This window comes from Eleutherodactylus coqui, chromosome 9, assembly GCF_035609145.1.
Source record: "Eleutherodactylus coqui strain aEleCoq1 chromosome 9, aEleCoq1.hap1, whole genome shotgun sequence".
NCBI classification, from domain to species: domain Eukaryota; kingdom Metazoa; phylum Chordata; class Amphibia; order Anura; family Eleutherodactylidae; genus Eleutherodactylus; species Eleutherodactylus coqui.
In genome coordinates, this window is record NC_089845.1 from 16,370,662 (window position 1) to 16,384,122 (window position 13,461).

Below are 13,461 nucleotides of genomic sequence, written 5' to 3' on the forward strand. Positions count from 1 at the left end.
CTAGTGTCTCTAGAACAGTAGTGCCCCCTGGCCGCCCCTTGATAGTGCCCCTGCAGCACCTCTTTCTTTATGAACTGTAGTGGGTCATCATTCATCTTCACTTCCTGGATCCTTCTCTAACCATGAGTACTTGGGTTCTAGAATGGTCTGTCTGCCACTCCTATGTAATCCTATTAACTGTTGGCCCACGTGCCTTCCTTAGCCAAGCCCTGCGTCTGGGACTTTACACAGTCAAGTGTCATGAAGCCATTGCAACAAGCCAACCCTTCTGGGTATTACAAGCAGAAAAGAGGAGGACTGGAAACCTGATTGCCAATCACCAGATAACGGAGATCCACGAGGAATAGAGACTGAATTACATTTGCAATATACAAAGAAAGAAAATTTTTCTCCTTCTGCTCACCTTCCTCCAAAGATGGATATCCCATCGCTCATTGGAAAAAAAAAGGTTGTCTTGGGTAATAGCCAAACCTGTAGAGCTGAAGAGCAACGACGTTGATCACAGTAATGATTTTTGTAGAACGATGATCAGAGTTGACCTAAAAGTTCTTTGTAAAAAAACTTTTTTCCTGTAATTACATGAATTCTTAAAATAATTAGTACTGGCAAATCCTCCGAAGTCATCTGGACGTGCCAACAATGGTACAATACTGAGAAGACCGGAGTGGGTATGATGGATGTGGTCTTCTAGTCGGCTCCATCTTCATGCAGGTTCTTACAGTCTTGCTTCTTGCAGAGTCTGCGCTTCTGCAGTTCAGCCTTCCCTTCCACTCTCCTGTTCTACTGTGCCCTTTCCTTTTGTTGGTATGTTAAATGAGATCCATATGTTGAGTACACTATATAGCCCAAGTCATCTGTGTGCACCATTGTTTTCCAATGCCTACAACTATTTAAAGGCACGGTCTGTTTCTTACAGGAGTTCCTGTTCTTTCTTGAATTGGCAGGCTCGGAGAGCCTTTGTTCACCTTATAAAATATAAAACCTGGGTACTTTTTCAGTTCCTTTGTGTCTTCTTTCCAAGATGTTTTACAGACTTCTCATATGTATATGAAGAATAGCTTGGTGTTCGCACACAAGTTGGAGAATTGATGATAAAAGGACGACTATAAGGCCGGGCTCAAGCGGATGGTCAGATTGTGCTTGCGGAAGACCTGCAGAAGATTATAAATTGAGAATTGTCGCGTGCGTGCGGTTTTCCGTGCAGATGTATGCGTATGGACAGCATGTTGTCCACCGGGACTAAAACTCGCAAGCAGTGAACGATATAAGAAAGTAGCATTACATTATCCTAAATATCTCTCTCTCGGAATTGTGGCTTTTCTACCTGGTCTCCTAGCAATGTTAGTCGCGTATGGGCTGTGGGTCACACGCATCCAGGGACATCAATGGAGCCTGCCCGCGCTAAAATAGGGCATGCTGCGATTTTTCTTCTGTTCGTGGAATATGAAATCTGTACCCTCAGATATGAGGAAAACTCCAAATGGGTAAAGGGCTGAAATCTGCTCTAAAGTCTGTGGCATTTCTGCAATATAATTGTGATGCAGGTTTTTAAAATTTGCAGCTTTCCCTGAAATCCGCCACCGTTTTGTACAGTAAATCGTCTGGTATTTTGGTGCCTTTATTATCATATCTGTGTGAAATCTGCTACAGGCTGTTCTTCTTGCATCTCCTGACATGTAATTACCAGAGTGGAGTTTTCTTCTTCTTTTGAACTAGTTTCCCTAAGCCACATATCGAATATTAATCTTCACTTACATTCTGCTCATTAATATTCATGCACATTAATTATTTGATTTCTGGGTAAAGGATGAAATACACAATGTTATTAGTTCCGGATCAAAGCAGATTCCAAGAGTGTTAAGCTTCTAGTCATGCACAACAATTCTTAGCCTAAGGGTCCGTTTAGATGAGCCGATCCTCGTTTGAGCGAGTGACGTCACCGCTAGCGCATTTGCACTCTTACAGACTGTTTAGACAGGCAGATACCTTGTTAGCAGATACCTGTATTAGCGAATGGGAGGGACTGAACGATCGCTGTTTAAACCAAACGATGAGCCAACGATAATTTTCATGCCTGCATATTGACCGACAAGAGAAAAGCGAACGATTCTCACTGGTCGTTTAGTCGTTGACTCGCGCTCAGACCAAACAATTATCGGCCACTTTTGCTCTTTTGAACTATTTTTTGCACAATAATTGTCCAGTCTAATTCGGACTGGGCCGCCCTACATTTACTGTAAATAATTCCTCCAATGACCGTTACCCATCAATAGCAGTGATGGTTAAAGAGAACGGTTAACAGAATGATAGAAAGGTGAAGTCAGTTATAAGACACACATTCGTACTGTCGCTTATAACTAGGGACTCCTTCGGAAAAGAACAGCTGGCAGCAGTAGGTATGGCTCTCAGCACCGCTGCGTCCGAGGCTCCTTGCGCAGTAAGTCCGTCTCATAATCGCATATGAAATAATGCAGCATGCTGTGCTATTATGCCCTGAAAAGTGCCGCCAGGCATGATGCAAGCCCGACAGACCCCATTATAGTCAGTGGATCCTCTAGGCGCCGTTTGCTTCCGTCATACGATTGATCCAATTTTCTATTTTCCTACTTCTACCACAGAACCGGAAAATAGAAGGTCAAACACAAGTGTCAAAAGAGCCTATCTTGTAATCATCCCAACAGATGGTCAGGAGAGGCAGACCCTAGAATTTAGGGGACAAGAAGGGTATAGCTTCATGTCCACGGGTGGGTTTGATTCCGCATGCCGGAGCCTGCAGCAGAATCCGACCCTGCCGGCAGCAGCGTCCGCGCGTACCTGGCATCTTCTTTCTTTTTCTGTACTGTGAATGGTCCACACGGATCGCCATCGGACATGCACAGTAGATATTTAAAGAAAAATTCCCCTGCTTTTCCCGTGGAATCTGCGGCCCGTCCAAAATGTCAATTACGGACAGGCCGCGGGTCGGACAGCTTCCATGGACTTCAATGTAAGCCGTCCGTGCGAGAACAGCAAGAAAATGGAGCATGCTGCGATTTTTCCTCTGTGAGTGGAAACTGCAATCGGTTACTGCTTGTGTCCATGAAAGATCATTTTCCCATAGCATGCCAGGGAGGGTTATTGCTGCGGGACGCCCCCTCGGGATTCCGAAGCAGAAATCGGGCCTACATTGTATAATTACTGTAAATAGAACTACTGGAAACATTTCATATGTCCGAACCGCATCCGTTCATGTCTGTACGTCAGCCTGCTGCTTTATGAGTCTTGTGAAGACCGGGAAGGTGAAGTGCTCACAACCAACTGCTAGATTCACAAATGTTCCACTCAATGCCCTGAAATTGAAAGCACCACATAATTTCAAGTGATTGTACAGAATGCTGTAGAGCCGGAACATTTCTGATCTGCCTTTCTGTAACTAAGTTTTTGTCTATGTATAAACAACTATCGCTAACTTGTGGCCTTCTTGCCTTGAAGCTGAAACAGCTTTCTTATGACCCCTGCTGGTAAAGACTGAAGGCTGCTGAAGCTATAGGCTGAGTAATGTTACTTGACGTATAGTGGCAATGGGTTAGTTATAATGTATCCCTCTACTGTGCAGAATACAATCACATCAACAAAAGGACATTGCCTCCAAATGATATTCTCCAGAAGGCGCTCAGTTGTCATTGAAACCCAAAATATGTCATCTACTCTGAGGAGTGCCTTATATAATGATGTAGCCAGACACATATACAGTATTAATTAGGTTCATTTTGGATTCAGAAGACCACACAACTCTATACCAAGTTTTCATTGTGTCTATTCTTTGCTTTTGGTGCATTATCTGTATTATTGCCAATTACTGGGAATTATTTTGTAGCTTCAGTTGGTCTTTTTTGTAATGTTGGGAAATGGTTAAAGATCTGGAACCGGGGAAAATGGCAATAAGAGTGCGAATGATATTCTCTATTGTATAAAATTTAACCTGACCAACCCTGTGGGAGTGAGTGGGGTCCGCAGGGGGCAGTCATGTCTGGCATGTGGCAGATCCGGCACACTCGGTTTTTGGTGATTGTTTGGTAGTCTAGTAAATCAGCGTGGTTTTATCTTGAGGACATGAAGTGAGGTTTCTGTGAAAAAACAGTAAAAATATCACTTGAGATACTCTGATACCTGAAGCTACTACTGTATACCTACTTGTATATCTACTGGATTATTAACTCGGATACTATTGACGTTATTTAACTTGTATATCTCTACATAATATTATAGAAGTGGGTCATTAATAGGTGATTGGCAGGGACCCAGCACTCGGATTCTCGCAGACCAGCTGATTTTCTGTTCCACTGTCGCTATGGTCAGCGGAGGAAGCAGAAAGCACTAACCATAGCGCAGTGGCCCAGATCGGTATTGCAGGTGTAGCTCTGCTCCTGTTTAATATAATGGGAGCTGAGCTGCAGTACCAACCCAGGCCACTGTGCTATGCTTCTTGCTTCCTCCGCTGGCCATAGCAACAGCAGCATCGGGAATCAAATGATTGTCAGTGATCCGTGCAGCAGGTCACCTCCAGTCATTTATTGATGAACTGGAAAGCTTGGAATACCCCTTTTAATCCTGTACAGACAATCTACCATAAAGTATAAAATATGTAAATGGTATTTTCTAGCAGAGTTCTGCACTGTGGGTTTGCATGATGTATTAAATGCAGATTGCTCTGTGGATTTTACAGCAAAATATATTTTATATTTAAATATTTTACAGCAAAACATGTGGTGCCGCTTCTGAAAACATGTTTTTTAGCCCAGAGCTGCATTCGCAATTCTCCTGTTTGTCATTGCTAACAGTCCACGATTTTGTCAACAAACTCCTACCTGTTTTTGGGAGTTCCTGTAATACACGGGGATAGCGCTTCCACATTGATGAAAACCTCACATATCACAATGCAGCAAAGAATGCTGGGAGATTTTAGCTCTGAATGATTAAGAATTATGGATTTACCTCTGAACTACAGTAGAATATAGACTAAGTATGGATCAATACCAGCTAAGTAATGTAATGTATTCACAAGGTCACTGGTTCTGTAGGTATACTCCTAAATACTATTGTCATAAACTTTAAAATGTTATTCCTGTATCAGTTAATCATGGCTGAAATGGAAATACCCGTCTGTATGCCATGTCCAGAGGGGACTAGGATTACGGAAACAGCCATACTACCTATTCTACACTATCTTCGTAACTCCCATTCACCTCAATGGGAGATAGGGAAACAGAGTATTACATGTTATTGTCATAACTCCTGAGTTGTATGTCAGGGGGGGTATCGTCTCTCCTTAGGGAGAGCACCTAGGAGGTGTGAGGAAACCTATAAGGCCATGCATGTTCTTCTGGGAAATATGCAAATAAGGAAGATGGAACACTACCTCTGTAGCGCCACCTACTGGATGGCAGCATTCCTGACTTGTAGAAACAGTGTAGCATGCTGTGTTATATACTTTTCACCTCCCCCGTAGAAGTGAATGTGAGTCATGGAAATACCATAGAACATCTAGCCTAGCTCTTTCCATTATCTGGGCCACCTATGGCGATGGTGTGGAGACTAGTATCAGCCAGCATTGATTCAGAAGGGTATAATCCTTTAAATTCAGGTCTTCACATGGCCGAAAAATGTACCTGTGGCAAAATCCACAACAAAATCTACATGTATAATATGCAGGTTTCACAGCGGATTCGCTCCTCTACATTGAAAGGGGTTGAAATCCACCATGAATATTCACAGTAGATATTGCCATGCTGTAGATTTAAAAAGACGCAGGGTAGTTTAATCTCCATGTGGAATAAAATCCACAGAACATACATGAGATTTGTTCAGATCCCATCCACATTCCTGGTACTGAAATCCATTGCAGATTTTCATTGTGTACTTTGTACCCTTAGGCATTGAATTGAGGATACGTGTGTAATGCTGCGTTTAGACGGAATGATCATTCAAAAAAATCGTTAAAATTAACGAAAGTGAACGATGATCATTCAGTTCAAACGCGAACCAATGACGAATGTGAATCGGGCACTTTTGGTTCATCGTCCAAAAATCATCGTTCATTTCTTGTTGCGTTTAAACACTGATCATTCATTGTTTCACATAGGAAATGGAACACTGAACAAGAAGTGAGCAATCCTCAATGATGATCTTACTGTCTGAATAGTTTGTTCCTGGCGCTCGAGTTCGACACATCGCGGATTGGACTGACAGATTACTGTGAGGGGTTGGTGAGGATCTAGCGGGCATGGTGCACGTTGGCACCAATGAACAAATTAGAGGTCAATGGAGGGCCCTCAAAAATGATTTCAGGGACTTAGGATCCAAGCTCAGGGCGCGGACCTCCAGAGTAGTTTTCTCGGAAATACTACCTGCACCTAAAGCCACATTAGAAAGGCAGCAGGATCTTAGGGAGGTAAACAAGTGGCTCCGGAGTTGGTGTAAGAAGGAGGGATTTGGGTTCCTGGATAACTGGGCTGACTTTGCTGTCGGCTACAGGCTCTAACGTAGGGACGGGCTGCATCTAAATGGGGAGGGTGCAGCTATGCTGGGGGATAAGATGGCTAGAAGGCTGGAGGAGTGTTTAGACTAGGGACTGGGGGGAGGGTAAAATGAGGAATAGTGGGGTAGCCAGTGTAGCTAGCGACCTGGGTCAAAGAAATGGGAATGGGGGTCGAGCAGGGGGGGGGGTTTAGTACAGTTAGAACTGTGAGGTCAGCCATTAGCACGTATAGCAACAAAACGAATTTAAAGAACAAAAATAACGATATCAATTGTATGACCACAAATGCACAAAATGTGATTGGTAAAGTGGGTGAGCTTGAAGCGAGAATGACTGATGAAAGTTTTGATATAGTTGGAATAACGGAAACATGGCTTGATGATAAGTGTGATTGGGCGGCGAATTTACAGGGCTACAATCTCTTCAGAAGAGACCGAAGGAACCAGAAAGGGGGAGGGGTATGTCTGTACGTCAAATCGAACTTAAATCCAAGACAACGGGAGGATATAAGGGTAGGAGAAGAACAGGTGGAATCTCTGGGTAGAAATACAGGGAAGAAAAAATAACAAAATCTTGATAGGGGTTTTCTATAGACCACCAAAAGTAGCAGAAGAAACTGAAAACTTACTATTAAGGCAGATAGAAGAGGTGTCAAACCGCAATGAAGTAATTATCATGGGGGACTTTAATTACCCAGATATAACATGGGAGAAGGAAACCTGCAAATCTCACAGGGGTGATAAGTTCTTGAGAGTAATTCAAGATAATTATCTGAACCAACTTGTGCAGGAACCAACGAGAGGGAGGGCCATTCTGGACCTAGTACTAACAAACCGGACTGAATAAAGGGGGTGCAGGTTGAGGGGCACTTGGGGAACAGTGACCACAACATAATCAACTTCTAGAAGCCTTATCGGGGAGCGACAAATAAACTAAACTTTAGTAAAGCAAAATTTGATGAGCTTAGAACTACTATCAGTAACATTAAATGGGACAACATTCTCAAAAATATCAGTACAGAGGACAAATGGGAAAAGTTCAAAAGGATCCTAATCACCTCATGTGAGCAGTTCATTCCCTTTAAAAATAAAAGGACTTCAATTAAAAGAAAACCAATGTGGCTCGACAAGACTGTAAGAGGGGCAATAAACGAAAAAAAGAGAGCGTTCAAACTGCTAAAGCAAGAAGGCAGCGAAGAAGCGCTAAAATCGTACAGGGAAAAAAACAAAATATGCAAAGATAGGACCAAAATTGCCAAGGAGGAAGCAGAAAGACTGATGGCCAAAGAGAGCAAAAACAACCCAAAACTATTTTTCAACTATATTAACAGCAAAAGGATTTGCAGGGAGAGCACTGGCCCATTAACAAATAATGCAGGGGAAATCAATAAAGATGATGGAGGGAAGGCAAATCTATTAAATAGTTTCTTTTCAAGCGTATTCACAAACGAAAAGGAAATGCCACACGAGATGCAGGGGAATAAAATGAACCCCTCACAAAATATGTCATACCTAACGCAGGAGGAAGTGTGGAACAGGTTAAAGAAGATTAAAATCGATAAATCGCCAGGCCCAGATGGAATACACCCAAGGATACTAAGGGAACTAAGTGATGAGGTAGCTAGGCCGCTATATCTAATATTTCTAGACACTATCAAGACCGGTGTTGTACCATTGGATTGGCGCATTGCCAACGTGGTTCCAATTTACAAAAAGGGACCAAAAGGGAGCCTGGTAACTACAGGCTGGTAAGTCTCACTTCAGTAACGGGAAAAATTTTCGAGGGGCTTCTGAGAGACGCCATCGATGAGCACCTCAAGGAGAACGAGGGAATAACTCCTCACCAGCATGGGTTCACGAAGGGTTGATCATGTCAGACCAATCTGATCAGCTTCTACGATGAAGTAAGCTCTAGGCTGGACCTGGGAGAATCTATTGATCTCGTATATCTGGACTTCTCTAAAGCATTTGACACCATGCCGCATAATAGGCTAATATACAAAATGAGGCAGCTCAGACTGGGCGAAAACGTGTGTAATTGGGTTAAAAATTCTCTCAATGATAGAAAGCAGAGGGTGGTAATAAATGGTTCATACTCTGATTGGGCCACAGTCACTAGTGGGGTACCACAGGGTTCAGTATTAGGCCCCACTCTGTTCAACATATTTATCAATGACCTGATAGAGGGGCTGCACAGCAAAATATCAATATTTGCAGATGACACAAAATTATACAATATAATTAATGCAACGGAGGACAATGTGCGGCTACAAACGGGCCTAGATAAGCTGGGGGCTTGGGCAGAAAAATTGCAAATGAAGTTCAATGTTGATAAATGTAAAGTTATGCACATGGGCAATAAAAATGGAGGTTACCAATATATACTTCATTGGGGCACTGCTAGGGAAAAGTGATATGGAAAAAGACCTTGGGGTACTAGTGGATTGTAGACTAAACTGGAGTAACCAATGCCAATCAACTGCTGCAAAGGCAAATAAAGTTTTGGGATGCATTAAAAGAGGTATAGGGGCAAAGGACGAGAACATTATCCTCCCATTATATAAGGCACTTGTCAGGCCCCACATGGAATACTGCGTACAGTTCTGGTCACCGGTGCTCAGGAAAGATGTTACGGTATTGAAGGGGGTTCAAAGAAGAGCGACTAAACTAATACATGGAATGATGGGACTGGAATACCCAGAGAGGCTATCCAAATTGGGACTCTTTACTCTAGAAAAAAGAAGGTTAAGGGGCCACCAAATAACCATGTATAAGTACATAAGGGGATGATACAAGGATCTCTCCCAGGATCTGTTTATACCCAGGACTGCGACGGTAACAAGAGGGCATTCGCTACGCTTAGAAGAATGCAGGTTTCATCACCAACATAGAAAAGGGTTCTTTACTGTAAGAGCAGTGAGACTGTGGAACTCTCTGCCTGAGGACGTAGTGATGGCAAAATCCGTAGAGGAGTTTAAAAGGGGACTTGATGTCTTTCTGGAGCGGAAGGATATTATAGGCTATAAATCTTAGGTTCATTGTTAATCCAGGTATACAGGCAGGTAGGAACTATTAGGGGTTGATCCAGGGAACAGTCTGATTGCCATTAGGGAGTCGGGAAGGAATTTTTTTCCCCAAAAGGACTAATTGGCTTCTGCTCTTGGTTTTTTTTTTTGCCTTTCTCTGGATCAACATAGGAGGCTAACAGGCTGGACTAGATGGACATTGTCTTCATTCAGCCTTACGAACTATGTTACTATGAGTGCACGAGTTAGCGGTGATGTCACTCGCTCGTAAGTTCAAACGAGAATCGTCAGGTCTACAAGGGCCATTACTCAGTGATAGGCTGCCGTTTAAGAGGAGCTAATTATCTAGTTCTGAAATGTGCTGATTAAACATGCCGATTAGATAAGCCGTATGCTTCGTTGTGTTAATTCATTGTCGTATGCTTATTTTTCAGGATGCTTTTGTTGAACTGTACGGCAACAGTGTTCGGCCTCCATTTGACCCAATGTGGCCCTCCATCAAGACCATCCTAAGTATTGCTGTAATTGGAGCCTGCATCACTTTAGGAGCCTACCTGGGAAACAAGTGATCATCCCTGAGGGCGTTGCATCTGACATGATCACTCAAAAAAAACGGACTGACCTGTATGGCTAATGGACCAACTGTCATATCAGCTATAACTGCCAAAGGAGGTTTATTTCTTTATTCTAGAGTTGTTTGCTTTTATAGAAGATTTATTTATTAAAGTTCTTTGGATTTCAAGCTATGGCTCACCATCCTGACCATTACATGTAGCGCTTAAAGAGTTTATTTCCTTTATGTTTTGTTTTCTTTTGTTTAATAGCTATTCTCACACTCGAGATCCCACTGTCACTTCCATGTTTAGTGTTTGGTTGCCTGATTATCGGTTGGATTACCACCATTTACATGACTACATTTTGTCTCGTATTAAAACACCTAACTTATTTTAAAACTTTTCCTAGTATTTATATTCAACCATGTAGGTCACTTGTGGCTTCCAAGTCTCTGCATATTAATAGTCTTTCCCATGGTAAAGAGTTTGGAAGCCATGAATGCAAAGAGAGAATTAGAATGACACACATGCCCTTATATTCATTTAATATGTTCTCTTGTTGAGTTGGTTCTCTGGAAAAAAAAACATATATATATATATAGCCATCTAAGTCATCTCATAGCAACATGTGCCTAACTACTTAGAACTTCCATTAACTTTGCTTCAAGTATCATGAATGAGTTAAATAGACATCTAGCACCATCCAGGGAACAGACCGTGCATTACTATTACAATATAAGTCACTGGCTTTGTGATGCATCCTAGATTTTGATGAGAAATACAGTGTACATGCATGCGAATGTCATGCTGGGCAGCCATAAGGATGATTGGACAGTTGGTCTGATATTGCCATCCATATCCCAAAGTGATGACAACTGAAAAGTCACTATTGTCTTCTGGATGGCAGCAAGACAGTCGTCATCTGTGTGTCAACCTCTAGCTGAGCACCTAGAAGATGCTTCCTCTCCCATGGGTCATCTGTGCTTGTGGCAAAATTGGACAGTGACCTTATTGCTTGTCTTTCAGGCAATGGTGAGGAAATGCTATGTTCTATGTGGGGCCAGCTTATATTTTGGTTAAAGAAATCTGATCTGGCAACCAAACAATAAGGCTTCCTTGCTCACTCTATCATATATGAAATGTCATTTCATCTTACATTATGCTAGAAAAGAGACTAATTTCCGCTTTCTAATTGCTGGGTTAGAACTACTGTTACTTTAAGTTCTAAGTTGCTAATAACGAATGTTGCAACTGAAATGCAAAACATTCTAATGCAGATCCAGGTGTAATGGTTCTGGCTGAGACTAGCTAGCTATACATACAGTGACTGCACCTTATGCATTAAATGGGCACTATCATTAAGAAATGTAAATGACTGATCTTATTAAATGGTTATAATTAGAACATATAGCACTTATCAATTTTACACGGACTACCAATGCACAAATAGTGATTATTGTCAAGATGCATCTTCAAGATCTTACGTGTGAGATGTGAAGTGTCTCATTTCTAATGGATTACTGCTAAGGCAGAGCAGCAGAGTATCTCCATGTACTTGCACATAAATTCATTAGGTAGAAGTTGAGAAAGTGGATCAAAAGATATTGGAAAGTGAGATGCAGCTGCTGTGCTTGACACATTTTAGGAATCAGCGAGGTCTTTGTTTCTAATTAAAGGGACACTTGAATCTATACAAAAAAAAGCAACTAAAACTGTAATAATTCTCTTTCCTAATCAAATCCCATGGAAACGTTTTTTTTTTTTAAAAAAAAAAGGCTTATATAAGTTTTGTGTGAAGCATTTGTTTTGTATCCTTACAAACCTTAGAGTAAACCAATTTCTGGCTTTAAGGCACAATTGAAGCTAAGCCCCACCCCTTTGACTAAACCCTACCTTTTCGGTCATTATATTTACTTTGGACTCTTTCAATTCTTAGTCCCTTCATGGAAGCCCTTTAAAGGGGTTGTCTAGCTTAGAAACTAAAGGAACTTCTGAATTAATAAAAGGTGGTCCTTAGAGATGAGCAAGTATACTCGCTAAGGCTAACTACTCGAGCGAGTTGCGGGGGGGGGGGGGGGGAGAGAGAGAGATCTCCCCTCTATTCCTTCCCCAGCCCCCGAATCTTTAGAGACGAGCGGGAGGATACTCGGCTAAGGCACTACTCGCTTGAGTAGTTAGCCTTAGCGAGTATACTCGCTCATCTCTAGTGGTCCTCTATTCTGAATCCTAGTCTTTTAGCTTGGAGGAAATGAAACAGACAACCCCTTTTTAAAGGAAAATTTGTAAACTACCCTTAAGCAACATAACCCCATTTCGAAAGGCTTAGCCATGATAGTGCCCCTTTAACTAGATGTCCAATAGTGCAATTTGTATGTTTCCTATATACTACGGTACAGTACATTTAAAGGCTTGTACTCTGCATTATGCCTATAGATCTCAGTGCATGCAAGCCATGGTTAGTGTTCTTGAAATAACTTAATTCCATGTTCCGCAGTACACGTACGGTTCACTCGTTTTGAAAGAAGGCCGTATGGATTCATGTGGTTTCTAAAGTTTTAAAGTAAACTTGATCACAGAAAAAAGTCTGAATATTAAATGTTAATGAAAAAGTACTAAAGCTCATTTAACTTTATTGTATGAGGAAGAAAAAGTTAAATTAACCTAAACCATTTCGACCAATCAAATACAGCCCTGGTGGGGTTTTTTTATTTGCCAGGCTTGCACTAGACAGGTCAATGCTACTGCTGATTGGTTGTTCTGGTTCGCTGCAAACTTTGTATCCCATTGTACAATGCTGTTACATTTGCTGTACTGTCTTTTCTTCTGTTCTCATATTTGTAACATAGAGAGACAATTGTGCAAAGAGCCGGACTAGATATGCAGACAGTAGTTGCCGCTATACGATAAACACTTAGGAGTTGGAGACAACGACCGAGTCTACTAATACCATGTCCTTTTAAGAGTTGTGTCCTAATAGAAACCCTTACTTATTTTACTCTGAAGCATACTATTTTTTATTTCCAAAACTAGTATACATATATATTTTTTTAAGAAAAGAAAGCATATTTTTGTTATAAGTCTTTAGTTGTGACCTTCTTAGTAATAGGGTCTAAAAAAAAAAAGCTTTCATTTGTGGAATCCTGAAGTCAAACTAGTTGACGTTAGCACTCACGTTAAGGATATTACTATATTTTCAGTCTAACTCCATCTCTTATACGAATAGAATGTATTCACCTGCGAGAGAGAATTAACCAAAAATGAAAATAAAGCAATAAGGACGAGTAACGAAGACGTGTACAAGTTAGCCATGTACAGTTAATTTATCGTTACTCCTAATTGTAGGAAAGCCAGTATCTGTTACTGCT

General features: G+C 41.5%; 1 protein-coding gene across 2 annotated transcripts in view; it reads left to right on the forward strand.

The window, feature by feature from the left end:
- BCL2 (BCL2 apoptosis regulator) overlaps positions 1-10,284 on the forward strand; it is a 166,114-nt gene extending 155,830 nt beyond the window's left edge. For both annotated transcript variants that reach the window (XM_066579157.1, XM_066579158.1), the window contains exon 3: positions 9,977-10,284. In XM_066579157.1, coding sequence (XP_066435254.1) covers positions 9,977-10,111 — 135 coding nt within the window. In that variant the 3' untranslated portion in view covers positions 10,112-10,284. The remainder of the gene's footprint in view (positions 1-9,976) is intronic.
- Positions 10,285-13,461: the final 3,177 nt, after the last annotated feature.